The following is a 21233-nucleotide window of genomic DNA, read 5'->3' as shown; positions in this document are numbered from 1 at the left end:
GCGGCATTGACCTCCCAGTCGATGCCGGCACTGGTGTCCCCGCTGGTGTGTCATGTCTCCTCGGAGACATTGGCAGCTTCTCTGTCACCGTAATCGCAGCTGCCTCTCGCCCTTATGGCCTCTTCTTTACTTTTTTTTTTTTTTTGAGCCTAGCCTCTTCTTTACTTTTATGTTGCTGTGTCCGAGCTTCGGGGTGGCTCGTGTGTCTTGTTCACCTCACTATCTACTATTCTTCCTAGTGTGTGCGTGTTGCTGTCAGGGTTCGGAGGAGACCCTTGTAACGTGTATCCTACCTTAATTGTGCCGTCAATGGAGTCATGTTCGTGCTACCCTTGGTGCTCCTCTTGTTTACTGATGCATAAAACCTTCTCCCTGTTGTCTTGAAATATCCGTGGCCTTGGCCAAAGTGAGAAATGTGATGACGTTCTCTCTGAACTGATCAATGCAGCGCCCTCCATTGCCGGCCTGCAAGAAACCAAGCTCTCCTCCCCCCACTGCTGCCAAGCTCCGCTCCTTCCTTCATGTTGCGCGCGACGCCGTCGGGCCTCCGGTGGAATCCTCCTCGCCTAGGACGCCTCCATGTTCGGCCTTTGCCACTCCTCCCAAACCTTACACTCTGTCTCGGTCACCCTCTCCATTCTGGCTGACGGGGGCCAGTTCACTTGCACGGCTGTGTATGCGCCAACCGAGCACTCCGAAAAGCAAGGCTTCCTCGAGGAAATCTCCCTTCTAGCCCCTGCATATTCTCATCCCTGGATCATCTTCGACGACTTCAATCTGGTGAGGTTCCCTGATGACAAGAACAATGAGGCTTTCCATGCCACTGAGGCTGCCTGGTTCAACTCCACTATACACGACTTTGCCCTGCTTGAGATCCCGTTGCTCGGGCGGCAGTTCACTTGGTCCAACCGCCGGGACAATCCCACCTTGGTCCGCCTGGACAGAGACACAGAGCCTTTGTGAATGACGCCTAGGACTCCTTGTTCCCTAACACCACTCTCACTGCTCGTACTCAGACAACTTCTGATCATGTCCCGCTCCAGGCCTCTCAACCAGACTCCCCAAGTCACCCTGCTTCCGTTTTGAGAACTTTTGGGTTCGTCAACCTGAGTTCGCTGCCGCGGTGAACACCGCCTGGGCGCGATTGGGCCCCCATCTTCCCTTGTGCAGGTGTATCAAAGAGTGCCACCGTGAATGTAGGGCCTGGGCTAAGCGCCTCAAGTCCCCCGACATCCGCGAGATGGACCTCCTCCGCACTCTCGTCGACGCCCTTGATCAGCTAGAAGAATGCAGGCCACTGTGTACTGAGGAACACAATCTCCGTTCCTGTGCTTCTGCCTCCCTCCAAGACTCTCAGGGATAGGCTAAGCTACTGGCGTCAGCGCTTCTCTATCCGTATGGCTTTCGATTGGGACGAGAACACCCGCTTCTTTCACGCATCTGCTTCCGAGCGTCGCCGCAAGAACCATATTCAGGAACTGCACGACAGCGACGCCATCCATGTTAGAAATTTAGGTATTTTCATTGTCAATTTAATCTAGCAGGTTTGTGACGGCATATATGTGCATGTGTATATCTCTAACGAACGTTACAGCATACAGAGATGACATACAGATGAATATAATAAAAGCACAAAGTATAGTAATCACAGAGATTAGAATGTACCCAGCGGAGGGTCCCATGCCGAGGGCATCGGAGGTTTCATTCGCACTAGTCGATATACTGCGTTGCTCGAAGTCGCGGACCATAGTCGATGCAGGACGATGTTCGCAGTGCAGTCCCACGAACAGATCACCAGGAAGAAGACGTCTTGCTGTTCCGCAGTCAATCACCAGGAAGAAGACGAGTTCCGAGAGCGATCATCACAAGGAAGAAGGCGTACGTAGACAGGCAGTCGCGGATCGCTCCCAAAAACCTAATCGCCGCACACCCCATGCAAGGTTCTCAGACGGGCGAGGGTTCCGGAGGCATCTGCTCTCCTGCTACTCCGTGCGCGCAGAGGTACGAGACGGGGAAGCCAGAAGGCTGCTGAGATGTGGTTTCTCTCGGGAGCGGTTGCGGAAGACGGAGATCTAGAGTGACAGAGGACTACTAATATATGGCTGCGACGGGAAGGAAAAAATGCATCAGAGAATCCCAGAAGACGGAGAAGCGAAAGCGGAAAGGACGGTAACTGACACATAATCACGGGAGTTACTTCCTTTGATGGTGGAGGCGGACTGATTGTGTCAGTTACCGTCCTTTTCGCTTCCGCTTCTTCGTCTCCTGGGATTCTCCGCTGCCTTTCTCCCTTCCCGTCGCAGCCATATATTAGTAGTCCTCCGTCAGTCCAGATCTCCGTCTTCCGCAACTGCTCCCGAGAGAAACCACATCTCAGTAGCCTTCTGGCTTCCCAGTCCCGTACCTCTGTGCGCATGGAGTAGCGGGAGAGCAGGTGCCTTCGGAACCCTCGCCCGCTTGAGAACCTTGCACGGGGTGTGCGGCGATTAGGTTTTTGGGGAGCGATCCGCGACTGCTCGTCTACGTACGTCTTCTTCCTGGTGACGATCGCTCTCGGAACCCATCTTCCCGGTGATTGACCGCAGAACAGCAAGGCGTCTTCTTCCTAGTGATCCGTTCATAGAACTGCACTGCGAACATCGTTCTGCATCGACTGTGGTCCGTGACTTCGAGCAACACACTATGTCGACTAGTGCGAATGGAGCCTCCGATGCCCTCGGCATGGGACCCTCCGCTGGGTACACTCTAATCTCTGTGATTACTGTACTTTGAGCTTTTACTGTTTTCATCTGTACGTCATCTCTGCATGCTGTAGCGTTCGTTAGAGATGTACACATACACATATATGCCGTCACGAACCTGCTAATGTTATATTTCTGGATTAAATTGACAATAAAAATGCCTAAATTTCTAACACTATTAAACCATACAACACTTAATATTACGTACCATAAAATTTTATTTAATTTATTAAATATTATATGGGCCAAGCCCATATTATATCCAACCATCCATACCTCTCACACCAGCCTCTCGTCTCCTCCTTCGACGAGTACTTGGCCGGCTGGAAGGCAAAGCTCCTTAGCTCGGGTGGGCGTGTTATCTTGGTGAACTTAGTCCTTGGCGGCCTGTCTATTAAAGATGGCAACGGGGCCCCGATACCCGATACCCGACGGGTATTTGATCCATTAGGGGACGGGATGAGATCATATCTTTATCCGCGGACATCTAAATGGGCAAGAATCCATCCCCGACGGGTATAGCGGGTACGGGAACGTTCCCTGTTTACCCATCCCCGTTACCCGTTGGGGAACCCGACTATTTGAGCTGTCATGCGACTATTAGGCCCAAAGAAACTCAACATAGGTATTTTGGCCTAAATCTGAACAATCATATATATAGTTTGTGTGTTCTAGGAACCCTAGTTTAATTTTTTCTCACCATCTCCGCCAGCAGCACAAGCACGTCTGCCTCACGAGCGCTCGTGCCCCTCGCTTCCTCAGTTCGGTCTCTCTGCCACCTTTGCTCGTCCTCCTCGCAACCTTGTTCCTTCTCCTCGGCATCTCCGAGACTCCGACACTTATACCCGGGTGAAGAAGAAACGTCTCCGATTGCAAAGCTGCGTTCTCAAGTATCCTTCTTTATCGAGTATGCAGTACCCGCTGGGTATCTGTTACCCGACCGATACCCGACGGGTATGGAGATGGGTAAGAATCTATACCCGAGACAGTTAACGGGGACGGGGATAGGATGAATTCCCCGTAGCGGGGAAGAGAACGTTCCGACGATACCCGACGGGTACATCCCCGTTGTCATCCCTACATGCTTGCCCTCCTCCTTCCCAAGACGGTGCGTGAGAAGATCGACAGTCGGTGGCGTGCCTTCATTAGACTGGGAGTGACAAGTGTAACGGCTCTCAATGCTTGATTGCTTGGGAGCATGTCTGCCACGCCAAGGAGGCCGATGGGCTGGGGGTCAAAAACTTAGAAGATCAAAACCACTGCCTCCTAATGAAATTCATTCATAAGCTTCTGGGGCATAACATCATCCCTTGGAAGACTTGGTTCCAACACCACTTCCCTCCCGATATTGGTGACGGCGAACCCACCTCTTTCTAGGGACGCATCCGTTAGCAACCACACTATATTGGTTCACTGGTAACTTGATTGAGAGTAATAGGATACAGAACCTCAAGAGGAAGGAAGGTCATAGTTCAGCAAGCAATCGGGAATGGAGGATTGGACTGGAGGAAGAGTACTCTAGACCTAGAGAGAGAGACCAGAGGAGGAAGATGAACAGTACATTTGTCTTCTGAATATTTCTTAGATGTCCCTCCTGGTTCTCTCTGCCTCCTCTTGTACTGACTCTAGACATACAAGCAGGCCCAGTGTGGTCATGGCCCATGTCCCTCTATCAGTAGCAGGCGGCCCGTATAGCTGACAGCATCATCCACGAGCAACTCCCTCATTTCATGCTGGTGATGGCTGCAGCACCTCCTTCTGGCTCGACTGCTGGCTCGGCTCGCAACCCCTGGCAGGTACCTTCCCGGCTCTCTTCACCCACAGCTACAGACCCCTTGCCAGCGTCCGTGACACCCTATCCATCGGTCTGGGCGCTTCCCTTCAGCCCCGTCTTGTCCACCTCTCCCCGGACCGGAGGTGCCTTAACACTGCTACTCCCCCCCCCCCCCCCCCCCCCCCCCCCCGTGGAGCGTATGAGGTCCTTCACGCTGGCGATACCATCCTAGCGGGCCTTTCCCTCATTTGGGCATCTCGGCTGCCGGGCAAACTCAGGTTCTTTGGGTAGCTTGTTCACTTCGATAGGATGAACTCGCGGGGCAACCTCTATGAAAAGCACATGAAGCCGCTGGAAGAGTCCTACTACCCCGCTTGCCCGGGTACCATAGAGACCGGCGATCATATATTTGCTTCTTGCCCCAGGGCGCGAAGGATTTGGCAAAGCCTGCGAGTGTCGGTCCCTTACGGTCTACAGCGCCAACCTTGGCGCATTGGCCTAGAACTGCTTCTCCCCGCCAAGGTGAGAATGGATGTCATGCTCATCTCCCTCTGGAACATTTGGAAAACCCGTAATGTTATGATCTTCGACAATAAGGACCTCCCGACCACCGCTGTTTTCCGCGGCATCAAGGATCTTGATCGCTGGGGCTGCCGATTCAAGAGAGAGAGAGCTTTGGTTGACACCTGGAAAATGTACATCCAGGACTGTATTGCACTCCTGTAACACTCTCCCCTCGCAAAATCCACTGTATCACCCCGCGATGCCAGGGTTGGATGCTTGTAAAGTTGAGCTGTGTTCACGGCTCCTTCATTCAATAAAAGTAAGTGGAGCGATGCTCCCCAGAATTGATCGGAAAAAAAAGCTTGATATGTATCAGTTTTTTTATTGAATTTGTTTAACAATAATGGGTCACGTGTTGGGTCTAGAACTTTATATGTGTGTTATTTTTTTCATTTGCTTAAATAACAGTTTATAGTGTAATGGTTTTTATTTCATGAATAATAAACATAATGGAGTCCATATAATTTGGAATGAATGGAGTACATGGTTAGCCAGTACCACTGCCAAGGCCCGAGGGAAGCAAACACTTTTGGTGTCACAGCAATACAGCAAGTACTACAGGAATATGGCTAAGAACAGAAAATAGATATGATCGGAGCTGTCATACAACCCTGATGTATCCAGTGCACAACGCTACAATAGAGTGGGCACTACTACAATCATAGTATGGACAGCATGTACATAAACATATAAGGTGTATGGCTTTATGGTTCTAGCACGAATTCCATCGACCAAGTCAGAGCGATTTGTACTTTTCGATAAGATTTGATGCGTGCAAGCGAGAAGTCGGAGTGATGGTGCACCCCAGGTTTCGAAGGTACGATATCTGGAGGACAAACAGGGACGAATTCTGTTTAGTATTCTGATACAGAGCAACATGGGCTTCAAAAACAACAAGCAGAATCATAAAGAGCACAGATGCACAGCAATGCAATTCCGACAAACTAACATGCTGATGCACCACGCGGGTTCGAAGCAGCCTCTCCGCAGATTTGTGGGGGGAAGGCTTGCTTCGGTTTTTCTCTTTCCCAGACCCCACTCATGTGGAAGCCTCCGGCACTGGGTCTGCCCTTAACATGCTGATGCAACGAGATGAACAAGGAGTTCTGAGATAGCTGACCTGCTTGGCTGTGGGTTCTGACGAACCCATAGAGTTCTCAATCCTCTGCTTTTGGAAATGTTCCTGAAATAAAACCACAAAAAGGTCACAAAAGGGTCCACCGAAGGACAGATAAATAGCTCCATTTTCTATAGTGCAAGATATTTGTAATGGCCCAAGATCTCACCTGCCTTTCTCTCGTCAAATGGCTCCGCTTCTCTATTGGAATCTGTTCCCACTTGATAACCTGAAGTTCACATTACTGAATTATTATTTTATTTAGTAAGGAAAACTAACAAGATTGTCAGGTGTGATACCGAGGAATATAACAACAATAATTAAACTCACATATTGTGCGTAGCCCAATGCTTCATCACCGCTTAGGAACGACTTCAGCTTTCGCAAGACATCCTGGATAAGAAACTTGCCATCAGTTTTTTTCCAGGTTAAGCTCTCGAATACAAGAGAACTTTTGTCATTGTTCCTTCGCCCATTCAAAGTACAGATGATGACAAATAACATTGCCAGCGAGATAACAACAAACAACCATGAAGAACAGGTATAAACTGATAGGAGAATCAATAAGTCCGGTGATGCTTTGATATGGGAAAGAGGAAAAGGGGTCACCTTGCGCTTGTATCCTTTACCACGTAGGCGTTCATCAATCACAAAACTGATCTGAAAATTCAAGCATACATCTAACATGAAATAGGCATAGAAGGGCACTGGCAATCCCAAAGCTTTAGTGGTAAATGTCACAAACGTGTGGTCACTGCGATAGTGGAAGGCATCAGAGTATCCTAGCCTGGTGGTATCCAGATTCCAGAGTGTTCAGTGTTCACGTACTGTGAAGAATTCAGTACCTTTTCAAGTAATCTCTTTGGATTTTGAAATGCCTGCTTCTTGCCCCAATGATGAAATATATGTGAGACTACCGATCTATCATCAATGTCGAACCTATAAAATGAATAAGGAACCAAGTTAAGCGAGGGGGGAAAATGTAAACCAAATAACATAGCAAAGCAAAGCTTTGCATGAATATGATGAATCTATTCTTCAACAATAACAACAAAGCCTTTAAGTCCCAAACAAGTTGGGGTAGGCTATGATGAATCTGTTCTTCAGAAACTGAAATGATTATGCAAAGGAGAAATAATGTTTTTTCACCACTAGAAAACTCCAAATATCCACAAGAAGCAAAATTAAAAATGAAACATCAGATCATACAAAGATGATTTACTTTCTCAAGAATTCATTAGCAAGGCATCCTTGAGCCAGTTCTGGATAAGGTGAAGCTTCGTTCTGTCCCATAACTGGCTTTCCGATTGATATATTCCCTTCAGAGTCATCAAAAGGAATATCACCTGAAGACCGTTCAGGCATTTTTCTCAGAGTCTCTTCGCCCTACAAGTTAACAAAAAACAAAACAATTGTGAAGAAGAATTATGTACATACAAGATATTACATAAGAGTATGCCTGCTGATGAAAGAATAAGCAAATTGGCTCATATTGGGAAATCTTAATGGTAGGGAATAGAGGCAACTTGAACTCAGAAGTCTAGGGACACAAAGGCCAAGCCAACCCATTGACTCATCCTAGTTGTTTTGGCTATGTATCATATCATATGTCCAAATGAGCTATCAATTAGGTGGAAGTTGAGTGGAGTGGGTTTTAGGTTAACCCACTTGTATTCTTACCTTACCATCGGAAAAATAGTTTTCAGTTCACAAAGTAGTTCAAGACTGAGGTTTCTTCTTCCAAACAATACCGTGGGGATGGTCTTTCTCCCACCGGCTGAGTTTTTAGGTAAGGATTAGATTTAGTAAAACTAGATCCAATGGTATTGCTCACCTGCACCTCAAGAAGGTGAACTGGAATTTCTCTGAGGAAACGTGAAGGTTGCAGAAGCTGTATAAGCAAGGTCAGTTCAAAAAAATGATATTGCTTAAAGTTAAGCATGGTACAGTAAATAGCCTGCCTGACGGTTAGAGTCAACTGTAACATGCAAGATGTACAGCTTTTTCCGAGCTCGTGTCATTGCAACATAGAGTAACCTCCTCTCCTCCTGTAATGAGCAAGTCCTAGAATATATATTGAGAACATAGATAAGTAAAAATATAATTTTGAGACAAACCTCCAGTGTGCTTCCAGCTTCTTTCACAGTACCATTGTACTCATGCAACAAAGGAATTTCCGAATCATTTGCCTATGTGAAGAAGCAATGGTTGACATAAAAACAAAAAGTATGTTTTCATAAATTAATATATGCAATATATCAATATGCATGAAACATATATTTATTAATAAGAACAAAGTTCGGCTAGGCGGCGACTACTCGGCGACTACGCGCGCCTAGTCGCTGGGCGAAGCCCGTCGCCGCGACTAGGGGCATAGTCGCGCATCGCGGCGCTAGGCGGAGCGGAGGGAGGCCAAAGGGGCCTGGAGCTGGACTGTTGGAGGGCAGGGGCCGCCGGCGCCGGGCTCGAGCCAGCTGGAGCTGGAGCCTGGAGGGCAGGGACGGCCGGCGTGGCGCTCTGCGGTGGTGTGGCCCGCACCCTGCGCCTGCGGGATGCCGGGGCCAAGATGGGATGGGCGCCTGGGCAGCGGCGCGGCGGGAGGGCTTGGTGCGCCGCGGAATGGCGTGCGGCGCAGCGCTGTCTGGCTAGGTGGCGCCGACAGGCGGCTGGCAGGCTCCTCGCCTCCTCCCGTGCGGCGGCGCGGGTGCGGCTGCGGGCGCGCGCTCGTGCGAGGGACGGAGGGAGGCGGATAGGAGCAGAGGCGGAGGGTTAGGTTTGTTGTTGCCTGTGCCTTCATTATTGGGCTGAAATTACATGGGGTATGTGGAGTTGATGGCCCAACGACTAGGGCCTGGGCCCTAGAGGCCTGGGCTGCAGATCCGCCCCTGGTGTTGTGCACTTATATTACTGTCCTATCCACTTGTATTGTAATTACCAGCTGCTGATATGGTGTGCTCATGGATGGGAGGCTGCTGAAATCATCCAGATAAGTCACAACTTAGTGTTTTTTTTTGAACAGCTAGCTATCTATTGACTAATTTACCAACTACTAGTTATATACATAATATACATAATATATATATATATATATATATATATATATATATATATATATATATATAATTTGTGGCTATATTGCCAAAACGCCTAGGAGCGCCTAGGACCGAGTACTCCCGACTAGGTGCTAGGCAATGGGTTAGCGCCTAGATTCCGCCTAGCGTCTAGCTGAACTTTGAATACGAATTTCAAGTTTCAAAGAAGACAAGCCTTCAAGAAAGCCACTCTGCCTAATGAGTCCTATTCCTATCCGGTCCACGTTCATTATTCTTCATAGGCACTGTGCTGGGTCTATAGGTTGTTGTTTTTACTTTTTTTTCTTCTTTCTTTAATCCAGTCTCTCAATAGGACTTCCCATAACCCGAAAAGGTTGGTTCTTCCCCTACAACCCCTACTCCTCCAAGGCAGTACACTTCATTGGCAAATCCGAGTGTCTTGATCCAAGCTGAGACCCACCTACACAAATTGATCCATCAACGGCTTTTTTCTATAGTGGCAAGGAGTTTCCAACTCTTCGATATGCGCTAGCTAAGGTAATCCCTACTACATTTCTGGACGGAAGGAGTAGAACCTAATCACTACTAGACCACGTAGGTGGCCGCTTCACCTTCTTAATCAGCAATTAGGTGCCAGACGCCACCACCATTGTTTTTGAGGCGTCGCCTAGTCGTCGCCTAGGCGACAAGGCATGGTCGAGGGCCTGGGCGTCGGGGTCGCCACGACCTCAGCGTGTATGGCGTCCGCCTCATAGGATTAGGCGTCGCCTAGGCGCGAATGGCGTCGGGCGGACGCCTACCACCGCGCCGCGGACGCCGGATGCTGGTCGTAGGGTAAGGGCGCCAAAAAGAGCGCGGCCGCGCGGGGAATCGACCGCACGCCCGCGGGAAACGGAAGAGACGCGGGAAATCGACCGCGCGTGCGCCTCTTCGCGTGGGAAATCGACCGCGCGAGTCATTGACCGCGAGTGCGGGCGAGGGGAGAGGAAGAAAGAAGGCAGCGGACGGACCTCGACCTCCGCTGGGCTGCTACTCTGCTCGTGTCCACCAGCCGGCCGCTACTCTGCTTTTCCAAATCTCGTACGACGGGAAATTCGTGAGCGCGAAGCCAGCGGCCTCGTCCCACGGCGCCTCGCTGAAGTCCAGCTGCTGCATCTCCGGCACCGTCGACGATTCGGGGGAGGCGGACGGCGACGGGGACGGGCACGAGGACTCAGCTGCGGACTCGTGGCAGGACGAGGACGCGTCGTCGGAGGACGGCGAAGAGGAGCAGTTGCTGGTAGGGGTGGACGACGACGTGGCAGCAGCTGCAGTGGCGGAGGCGGGCTTCTTGGCGCCCTTCTTCTTGGATGCGGCGATGTTCTGGCAGAGCGTCTGGAGCTTGGCGTCGACGGAGGCGTGGAGCGGGCCACGGGAGGCAGCTGCAGTGGCAGAGGCGGGCTTCTTGGACACCCACTCTTCTGTCTGCTCTGCTCTGCTCTGCTTGAGTGCTTGTACTGCTGCTCTATACTCTCTGCTTTGCCTCCTCAAGCTCTGCTCTGAATCTGAATCTGAATATGCTATGCTAGGCTCTGCTCTGCTCTGTCTGCTCTGAATATGCTATACTCTCTGCTCTGCCTCCTCAAACATAAGGCTCTTGCTTTCTTTTATGTAGCATCCAGCAGGCACTAGTATATAAAATTCTAGCTTACAACGCCTTACAATATGCGTATGGCGTCGCCTAGGCGTCCGCCACAAACGCCTAGGCGTTGTGAAGGGGGTCGGGCGCCGCGCCTCGCCGCGGCGCCTCAAAAACAATGGCCACCACACTGTCTGCCTAACACTACATAAATAGGGAGTATTTGTATATGCAAGCTCGTCCTGAAGAGTGAAGAAATACCTGCACAATAAACACGACATCCCACTCCAAACCTTTTGACTACAAATTGAAAAGGAATTATCAGCATGTTTCCTAGTGTCAAAGGATTACTAATTGGCATAGCCAACAATATTAATTGAATTCAAGAGAACAGACCTGATGAATAGTTGTTAATGTGATAGAATTCTTATTTTCCTCCTTTCGGGATCGAAAATTTTCAGTTTCCCTCAAAGATATATAATCAATGAAAGCTTGAAGTGTAGAAGCACAACCTTTCTCGTCGGTCTTGCTTCTCTCCATTGAACTAGAAAAATGTGTTGACAAGAAGTCAGACACATCATCCATTAAAAACTGAAGGACCTGCACTAATCCAACGAAAATTGATATAACCTCTTGTATATGCTACATCCAGAATTATTCGAAATAATTTTCCTCTGAGCACAACATCCAAACTAAGTTTTTGTGGAGGATAAATGTATAAAATAAGTGCATCAATGGGGTTTGAACTTACCGATCTGATATCGCTATCTTCATTTAATAATTTGCCATTATCAACATCAACAACTGCACGCTTCTCAAGGAGATATTTCTGCAAACGAAATGCAACAAACACTTTAACAAGGGTTGAATAAAAAATAAGTGCAAATATTTAACAAAGATTAGCAGCGGTTAGCTAAAAGTTCCTCAAGGTTTGGTATGACAAGAAGACAACCAACAATTGGCATCTCCAGATACTCTGGCTGCACAATACTGCAAAACAATGTTTCTGGCGATATTTTAATATCTCCAACACCGAGCCATGGCATAGGAGGAACTGAACATCTTTGTTGTAAAGGAGTGGGTACTTGAACCCATGGCCTTAATTACCATGACTAGTGTAAGCAAGTATTGAAGGGAAAATTAGTAGATCGATTATGGGCTGTTGAGGACAAAGGGCATATATCAGCATGGATGACCTAGGAGTGGTTTATAGAAGTATGACCACCGTTGGATATCCTTACCTATCAATGCAATTGATCAATCTACAGGAGGTGCAGGCCAGGTGCGACACAACATCCTTCAGTCCAAAGGGCCAGCTGAGCAAAGTATATATAGGTCTATTGCATATCTTTATACTTTTGCAGCATAAATGATTTACACTAGGCACCTAGCATAATCTGATCATAAAACTAGATTCAAACCATGCATGGGTCAACAATAATGTCAGTGACTGAGGACCGGGATGAGAACTTGGGACAAGTTTAGAAAGCTAAATGTGAGAACTTGGGACAAGTTTAGAAAGCTAAATGTGCAATTTGAATGTACTGGGACCTGGATGAGAACTTGGGACAAGTTTAGGGAGCTGAATGTGCAATTTGAAAGTACCGAGACCTAGATGAGAACTCGAGACAAGTTTGAGGACCGCCAGTGAAATTTACTCTATAATAAGTTATAACAAGTTAACAACATGAAGTAATGACACAACTGCACATACAAATTACTGTTAAAACAAAGGAACAACTTTGGTTTAAGTCATTTATTTCTATCCGTGCAATTCACTAAAGTTGAAGTTTATTGAAAACAATTGCAACAAGTTAAGACTTAAGTGTACCTGAGGTAGCATGTCTCCCGCAGAGGAAATGATGACTGAAACTGATTGTTCCTGGGATAGACAGCAGCAAAGAAAAAAATTATAGCTCTTCAAGAACTAAGCACAAGATAATATAAAGTATACACTTTTAAAATAATACTATAACCATGTTTTGAGGAAATAAAGTAATAGTAGAACCTCTGCTGAATTCCTCAAAATTTGTGGGTAAATTACCTATGTATACTTTCCATAGATGTTTATTTTCTTTATGAATCATTTTTTTCTTTTACTTAATATGCACTGATGTACTAACACTGAAGATACACAATACATAGCTGTACACTGCAAAATACACAGTACAAAATTGCCAGTTGAACAAATGTTCCATACCCTTTCAACAAGTTTTGATAGGCTATCCAAGGTCGATAAAACCTTACGTCCTTGAGTAATCTGGGCCCTAGTGTCAACAAATGAGAAAATCATAATAAAGTCATACTATGCTTGACACTTAAGCGTGGAAATAACATAAAGAACAATAACTCAAAGAAAAAAGGTGTCAAGACTAAGATTAAAATGGGATTTGTTTAATGGTTCTTAAGTTGGAGGTGGTTGTACAGCTCAAGACACACAGAACATGCATATAATACACGATAATAATCTCCACATAACAATGAGAATATGCAAACATGATTCAGATTTTCATTAACAGGTTTAATTCCAAAGAAAGCTTAACTTCTTTAAGGGAAAAAAACAAATGTAATAGCTTCTTCCCCAAACTGTATGCAAGATGTGAAAGTTTGGTACTTCTAATGCATGCATCTCAGGCTTGCTGTCAAGCAGCCAACAACCATTTGTCACTCAAGCAGCAGAGAGAAGAATAAAAAGTGCCGATAACGATCATCAGATATAAAACATGATTGTCAATGAACTTTATGATGTTAGATAACAGTAAGTAAACAATGAAAAGAGAACAACCTTTTGAAGGTACCAGAGACCTTAGCGCTGAAGATGTCACTAGCAGCAGATATAAAACTACACTTTCTAGCCAGTGAAATCTTTTCAACATGATCTATAATCTGATGGTTAGAAAGCACAGAGATAATCAAAATTACGTAAATTTAGCATAAATAGGGTATAAAAACTTAATCAGGTAAAGTTGAACCTTCTTCTTTTCTTCTTTGTCACTAGGTAAAAGGGCCTTGAAGGCTTGACGCCACGGGCCATCATCACAACCAGGTAATGTGGTCCGAAGTATTGCCATGATAGTTTTGATCACCTAGAATGATTGCAAGGTAAAGCACTTACATTGTGACAAAAATGATAGCATGCAAAGGGTTATTACAAGTATTGTTGCTTCCCTACCCAAAACATAGGATTTGCTAAAGATAAAAAGTGTCAAGCTCAGGTGGTTGAATTCTGGAACAATAGGCCATAAATCAACCCCGTCAATACAAGTATATAGATATAATAAATAGGTATTTATCATCACGAACTAGAATAACATATGAACATGTAAAACATTCCAGTGGGTTTTTTTTCCATTCCTTCCAAGATAAAGAACAGTTCCTAATTTGGAAAGCACAAGAAATTTCCAAGCTTCAAATGTTACTGGCAGTCTGGAACAAAGGACTATAAAATTGATAGCTATGAAAGGAAGGCAGAAAATCATGAGAAATTTTTACTCTGCAACGAATGTTGGAAGAATACTAAATTCAACTACCTTTTTCCTGTAGAAAGCCACACCATGAACATTAAAGGGAATTTTCCTGTTGCGGAAGGAGACTTGGAAAGGTTTGCCAGTTACCTGTGCAGGAGAAAGTTAGGTCGCAAGCATAAAGACATATTTTTTGAAAGCATAAAGAAATATCGTTCAAAATTAAAATAGACTACATAAATTTTTCAACCTGTCTTCGATATAGGACAGCAATGTTGCCAAAGTTGCACCCCTCAGCGGTACTAGACGTAGTTTCAATGATTTTGTCAATAACAAATGCACATTGTGAATCTTCACTGTGGCACTCCTTGACAGTGATCTATGCAAAGTTAAGTATTAGATATGTAACTGAAAGGATATGGGAACAAATGGCAACGATCCATCAGTGCAATCTACAAGAATACCTTACAACCAGAAGGGTTATCGGTCTCTACAAGCTTACGATGATGCCGCTTACTGTTGTTCTGAATTAGAGCAGTTGCTGCTTCAACAATTGCACGTGTGGAGCGGTAATTCTTGCTCAACCTGATCTGCAGTCATTGGCATAACAAGCTACTTAACAGAACAATACAGGACTAAAACAATTTGAAAGTTCCATGCAGACAACAGCACAACGCAGTTACCTCTTTGTGATCTGGAAAATCTCTACGAAATGAATCGAAGCCAGATACATCAGCACCATTGAAACTGAAGATGGACTAACATAACATAAGAGAAGACAAAGCTTAGGGAAAACAAATAAGAAACCAAAGGTTTTAGGATGATAATATGTATATCAAATTTGTGTACCTGATCTTCATCACCGACAATAGTTATATGATTGTGGGAAGCTAGAATCTTCAGAAGACAATACTGCATAGCACTGGTATCCTGAAACTCATCAACTACAATTGCCCGCCACATATCCTGACACTCTTTGTATACTGTACAGGCAAGGAACACACCCTTTTAATCAGCAAGTAATCAAAGTCTAATGATGTGCTGAGATTAGAACTGAAACTACCTTCAGGAAAGTTCGTGAGAAGGGTTATGGATGAGTTAATAAAATCATGGTAATCAAGAGCATTACAAGATCTTAATATTTCATTGTAATGCCAAAGAACAGAAGCCTAGACAAAAAAGAATGCAGGCTGTTAATTTGGTCGTTAAAATGAAGCACATAAAAATGAATGACACAAAGTAGGGCAGCTTACTCCTGTCAAATCACCCTTCTTTTCATAGTCCTCTGGAGTTCTACCTGAAGCTTTTGCCTTTAAAGAAAGACGGAAAGGTTTGATCAAAACAAAATGCAACTACCATAAAATCAACATGGAAACAAATCAGCCCATGTTGTGGATACAAAACATTTTTTTACTGAAAAGCTCTAGACACTGCTTCCACACAGCCCACATTAATAGGTTTGATCCACAAGGTTTAGTGTGATAGGCATTCTAACAGTAAGCCCAACAGCATAAACCAATATGACAGACAATGAAATAGTACAAACTATGAAACTCCTAGCCATGACTACAATTCTATCACTGGAAGCTAAATATGATCCACATAGGATGTCATCCTAGCTACAACTTTCGAGCTAGGGTCAACTAGTATTAATGCAACTTGTGACATAAAAGAAGAGCTTTCAGATCTACTCCCAAGATGTTTGTGCATAGTTTTAGACATAGTTCAGAGATATCTTCCAGTTTAAATTTGTCTACCAATTCTATTGCAAATAATTTTGCAACTTCACCTTATATCTTAATTAGAACTCAATCACTTATGTACTTTATATTGGGATCTTGGATTACTTATTTTTCTGAGAAACTTGGAGTAATCCATTCTACATTTGGCTTTATATGCCTCCAGATTCCAGAAGACCATGACAATATCTTGGATCCACGGTAAAGCTGTTCCTTTAATATTTTGTGATATGCATTTGTGGCAGGAAGGTTGGACCAGTGAGAATTGGCAGATACAGTCTATAAAAAAACATATAGACCAGTTTAGGCAGATACAACCTTGCTGTGCAATTTCAGAAAAATAACAGTAACGAAATGTGAGTGTGACTGCCTGGAATCCTTGTAAAACTCCTATGGATCAGCGCAAAGAGGTCACTGAAAACAAATATTTCTTCATCAAAAGTAGAAGGCACCTGTGTAATAAATTTCTGCCACTTTTTGGCTTTGTCTTTGAAAGAATTTTTTATGTCCCCATCATACTGTTTAGTTGTATCTCCAACACCATTATTTTTGTCCTTTTCCAATAGACGCTCTGCCTCAATAACCGCCCTTCGTTGTTGTCCATGTCCATAGATTATGAACTCAGATGTGCAGCCTAGCCTTCAAATGATTATAAAGAGGAAATAAAAAAATTATTAAATAAATGTCTACATATCCAAGCCTTCAAGTATCTGCAACAGTGAGTACACTTGATAAACTGTAAGAAACAGCAAGGTATTAAAAAGAGAGCACAAAGATGAAACAAGACGGTAACATAGTGTGATATACTGAGTTATGATTGTATATATTTTGGCTTTGCTAGATATCGAATTGCAGTTATATATTATAAGTAATTTGATAAAGCTTAAAAGTGATCATGATCATTTATGCATCTAGGACTATTAATTGCTTGTTGTCACAGCTGAAAATAATCTAAGTAAATATTGATAACATGAATTTACATTGAACATGATTTTTTGCGCAGGCTCTTCATCCTATAACTTTCATATTTTCTTCATAGCTTAAAAGTGTTGTGTGATTTTGTTAATATACGGCAACTCAGTTGTGGAGCAGAAGCATACAGAAATCCACTGCACCTAAGTATAATTGATCAACAGGAAAAAAAAAACATACTTTTCAGCATGTGTTCTGCAAAGCTGCAAGCAGAATGAGTGAAATGTGCTTATTGCAATCTCCTTGGCAACTGCCTTTCCCACCACTGTTCCTATCCGTTCTCTCATTTCCGAGGCAGCAGCTGTGGTGAATGTCATAGCAAGAATGTTTGATGGTGGAATTCCCTAGTCATTAGGAGATGAGTGACTCTGTGAGCTTCAAATATTATTAGATACCACTTATATGGTGATTATACCAAACATAAAACCATACCTCTTTGAGAAGTGTGAGCACCCTACCAACCATTGTGGAAGTCTTGGGATCATGCCAGTTACAGGGGGTAGTCAGTATATTCAAAAGCATGGTAGTCCCAAGACAATAGAACAATAAAGCTCAGATTAAACTTAAATGGCACGTTTTGTAAAATCTAAAACCATAATGCCTGTAAAATCACCCACAGATATACAAGAGATGCAACCATTTTGGGCACATCAAAAGAAAGTTTCATTTTCATATCATCATAAAAAATAATATTAAAAAATTCTTAAACGAAAAAAGAGAGACAGAGACAGACAACAAAACATGGTGTTCAGTTCTTCTGCAGCCTTCTTATTATTTGGAACAATAAAGCCCTTGCAATGTACTTTATTTTTAGTACAATTGGTCACGGTGAATCGCATCATTTGGGTTCCATAACATTTGGAGTCAGTATTTATTTGTAGCAACCACAAGAACAAAAGGTATGGATTTTTTAGATGTTCACATATTATTATTCTTGATATGTTAGAATGATTTCCACAGATATTTCAATCCAAGGCTTCATCAGAGTGAAACAACAAAATCAGGTTGACCACGGTTGACCTTGTGACGATAAAAGGACTAGTATGTATACCTTTCCACTTCCTGGACCAGCAACAATCATTAGTGGAACAGCCACATCATTACATGCAGCCTCCTTCTGCCTATCATTCAAGGAGTGCAAATATTCATAGTACTTCTTTGGAGCACACGCTTCATCTTCCTCCTTTTCTAGTTCCATATCTTGCTGCTCCTCCTGGCCCTTAGCAGCAGAGATATCAGCATGCCCCTCGTGGATGGAGGCATCAACCTCCCCAAAGAGTGCATCGACAAGCTAAATATGTCCCAAGAGAAAAGGAATCAAATGGACTCTGTTAGAAACTTCATCCCAGACCAAAATCATTCAGTGCAAATTTCCATTTTGTACTGATCCTTATTTCTAGATACAGGAAACTAGAACTGCCCAACATCCTACAACTATTCGGCATTCCATTGTCTGAAGAAAAAAGCTATACCTCTCCATCCCCCTTTGCAATGGAAATTACTGGGGAAACTGAAGGATCACCGCACAATGCTACCAATCCATCTTTCTCCTCCATCCCCTTGAGCCCCTCCTGATACTTGGCATGAGCTTTGGTGTTGTGCTCCTCACTAACGGCATTGATCTTCCAGAATGCATCTTCAAACTAAATTCATCTCAAAAGAAATTCAACAGAGATTAAACACAATAAATTTCTCTTACAAATCAGGCACATCAACACAGTAGAATTTCAAGTTTTCAAGAAACAATGAATCCCAAATTGTCCATGTTCATTTCCTATCTTCGCCACACGCAATAAACATGAATTTGCTATGTTTCACAGACATTTCCTAACACCTTTTTCAGTTCAAGAAAAAACAGAGAGAAGTTACTCTGAAGCACTCTCCTAACTTTAGGATTCTCCCCCAATCTATAACAATCCCATGCACCATACTCCATACAAGAACTTCCCAATTTCCTCCTCTGATTCATGGAATCAGAAACCAGCATCATGAACACAAAATATTCACATACCTCCACAACATCCGCTGTGATGGAAATAGCAGGGGGGAGTGAAGCATCACTGCAGGACAGCACCAAGCTCTCCTCCTCCTCTTCTTCCTTCGTCCCCTCCTGGCTCTTGGCAGCAGACTGGGCATCACACTCCTCACAGATGGCGCTCACCTCCTCCCAGAAAGCATCGTCAAGCTAATTTCCGTCCAAATAAGAGAGCAACAATGTGAGTTCCTTTTTCAAAAATTGACACTAACAGGCACCCCCACCTCAAAGCGAAAAAATTGCAAACCCCACAATAACGTCCTACATGCCTTGGCTCTCCATATTTCCTTAGAATCTGAATATCCAGCATTTGTAAATGAAATACACCCGCAGGATTCCTAGCCCCATTTCCAGGCACTTCAATGAAACAAGAACCGTACCGTTGCTATCTCTGTTCCAGCGGCGTCAATGATACCCGCTGCCGCCACGAGCGGCGCTTCGCCCGTCCCCTTATGCTCCTCTGCTGGCTTCTTCTCCTTCTCCTCCTTCTTGGCCGTGGACCGCGCGTGCTCCTCGCAGATGGCGTCCACCTCCCGCAAGAATGCCTCGTTCATGTCGTCTTCGTCGTCGTGAAGAAGGAACCCGCAGGACCTGGAAGCCTTCGGGAGGGGCGTTGTATACCCGTACCCGCCCCGCTGCTCCAGCGCGTTGCCAGTGATGTCGACGAGCGGCCGGCGCGGCGGTGGGCATGGGGATGGGGATTGCAGCAGGCGCTTGCAGGGGAGGAGATGGGAGGGGTTGGAGGCGCCGCTCAGGTAGGGCGGGAGAGGTGAGGCATTCTCCTTCCAGCGCGACATGGCCGCCCGCCGCCGCCCGCCGTCGGCGAGGGTTTGGTTGCTGTGGCGGATGGGCGGGCACGCGGCGTTTTCGCCCTTTTGAAAGTGGATTCACATGGACTGGGTTGGAAAGTCAGGAGATTTTTCTGCGTTCATATAAAAAATTTGCTCTCCACTCAAAAAAATATAAAAAATTTGCTCCAGCGTATATTTATCAAATTTTGTATTCAGTCCTAAAACAATTGGTGGCCAAATTATTAATATATGCAATTAACATTGTTCGTGACACTTGGGTACAGATTACCTCACTCCTTGAAAAAAAATGAATTGAGAAGTAACAGTGGTGGTTCTTTCAGATGCTGCGTCACTAGGGATCTTCTCTTTGTATTCATCGATCACCTCCTTGTACTATTGCTCTTCCTCAGGATCACGCTCAACAATGCTCGTATCTATGTTTATGAATTATGATCGGTATACATGAGAGAAATGCATAAAAGATGGCAATTCATATGCTAGGTACACGATGAGAAATACAAGAAACCCTGTTAATACGACATTAGTCAGTCAGGATATATATTTCTCCTATAAAGTATGTGAACTAAGTGTTTTTAGGAAAATGGAGGCTTCCTTATTTGTAGTAAAATGCTATTTTTAACATTTAGTATAAGCTAAATTTTAGAGAAAATTATTATTAGTTAACACTATATTTGAATATAAAAAATTACCGCCAAATTATTTTCAAGAAAAAACTATTTTGCAAGTTTCGTGAGTTTTGGACAAGTTATGCCCTTATATGAATAAAAACAAAAACAATCATTTTTATATTATTCAAGCACACAAAAAAATATTTTTTGTGTTTTGATTCATAACAAATCCAAATATATATATTTTTTATCTTTATACATTAAGTTATTGTTGGTTATTGGTACCCTGGTACCCTTGTCTTAATGAAAAACAATGAAATAGGTCAGGTTGTACCGATCAAGCTACACAAGAGACCTAAAAAGGACATGATATATTATCTACTTGTGGACAAGATATAGCAAGATAGATCATAACCCAGGACTATACAAGGAGGAGTAGGGAGCCTCTAATCGGTCATCCGAAGATCATAACAATGTATCCTGCATAGAGCGAGTTCTTGTTGAACAATAATGCATTTTCATATTTATTTTAATCCATAAAAATAACGCAATAAAAAGGAGAGTGAAGTCATGAATAACAAGACAGAAACACTTCATGACAAATGTTAACATGATGATAAGACAAATTATAGAGCCGAAATATATGTGAAACATTGTTTTACATAGCTGAAACATCACAGACATGATCACAAATATAAAAGATGTGTTCTCAAATATCAAGATCATGATAATCACA

At 44.2% G+C, this 21233-nt stretch overlaps 1 protein-coding gene across 7 annotated transcripts; it reads right to left on the bottom strand.

Annotated features, from left to right (window-relative positions):
• Window positions 1-5645: 5645 nt before the first annotated feature.
• LOC136552390 (ATP-dependent DNA helicase SRS2-like protein At4g25120) lies at window positions 5646-19963 on the bottom strand. Of its 7 annotated transcripts, none has more exons than XM_066543949.1 (31): window positions 19458-19963; window positions 19054-19227; window positions 18515-18685; window positions 18094-18333; window positions 17475-17516; window positions 17223-17386; window positions 16523-16709; window positions 15585-15641; window positions 15395-15500; window positions 15181-15314; window positions 15015-15089; window positions 14796-14921; window positions 14582-14710; window positions 14398-14481; window positions 13840-13953; window positions 13653-13753; window positions 13068-13134; window positions 12699-12749; window positions 11619-11696; window positions 11264-11467; window positions 11129-11167; window positions 8314-8385; window positions 8158-8244; window positions 8031-8087; window positions 7419-7582; window positions 7042-7135; window positions 6806-6856; window positions 6527-6589; window positions 6366-6425; window positions 6200-6262; window positions 5646-5905 (listed from the first exon to the last, which is right to left on the bottom strand). In XM_066543949.1, the coding sequence occupies exons 1-31, from the start codon at window positions 19872-19874 to the stop codon at window positions 5816-5818; spliced, it is 3561 nt and encodes a 1186-aa protein (XP_066400046.1). In that variant the 5' UTR covers window positions 19875-19963; the 3' UTR covers window positions 5646-5815. The 7 variants fall into 7 exon arrangements, with proteins under 7 accessions (XP_066400046.1, XP_066400042.1, XP_066400043.1 ...); XM_066543945.1 differs by having other exon boundaries at window positions 6370-6425; XM_066543946.1 differs by having other exon boundaries at window positions 8158-8385.
• Window positions 19964-21233: the final 1270 nt, after the last annotated feature.

This window comes from Miscanthus floridulus, chromosome 4 (assembly GCF_019320115.1).
Source record: "Miscanthus floridulus cultivar M001 chromosome 4, ASM1932011v1, whole genome shotgun sequence".
In the NCBI taxonomy this organism is placed as follows: Eukaryota; Viridiplantae; Streptophyta; class Magnoliopsida; order Poales; family Poaceae; genus Miscanthus; species Miscanthus floridulus.
Note: the sequence above shows the minus strand (reverse complement) of the source record. Positions and strands in the feature narration are given on the sequence as shown.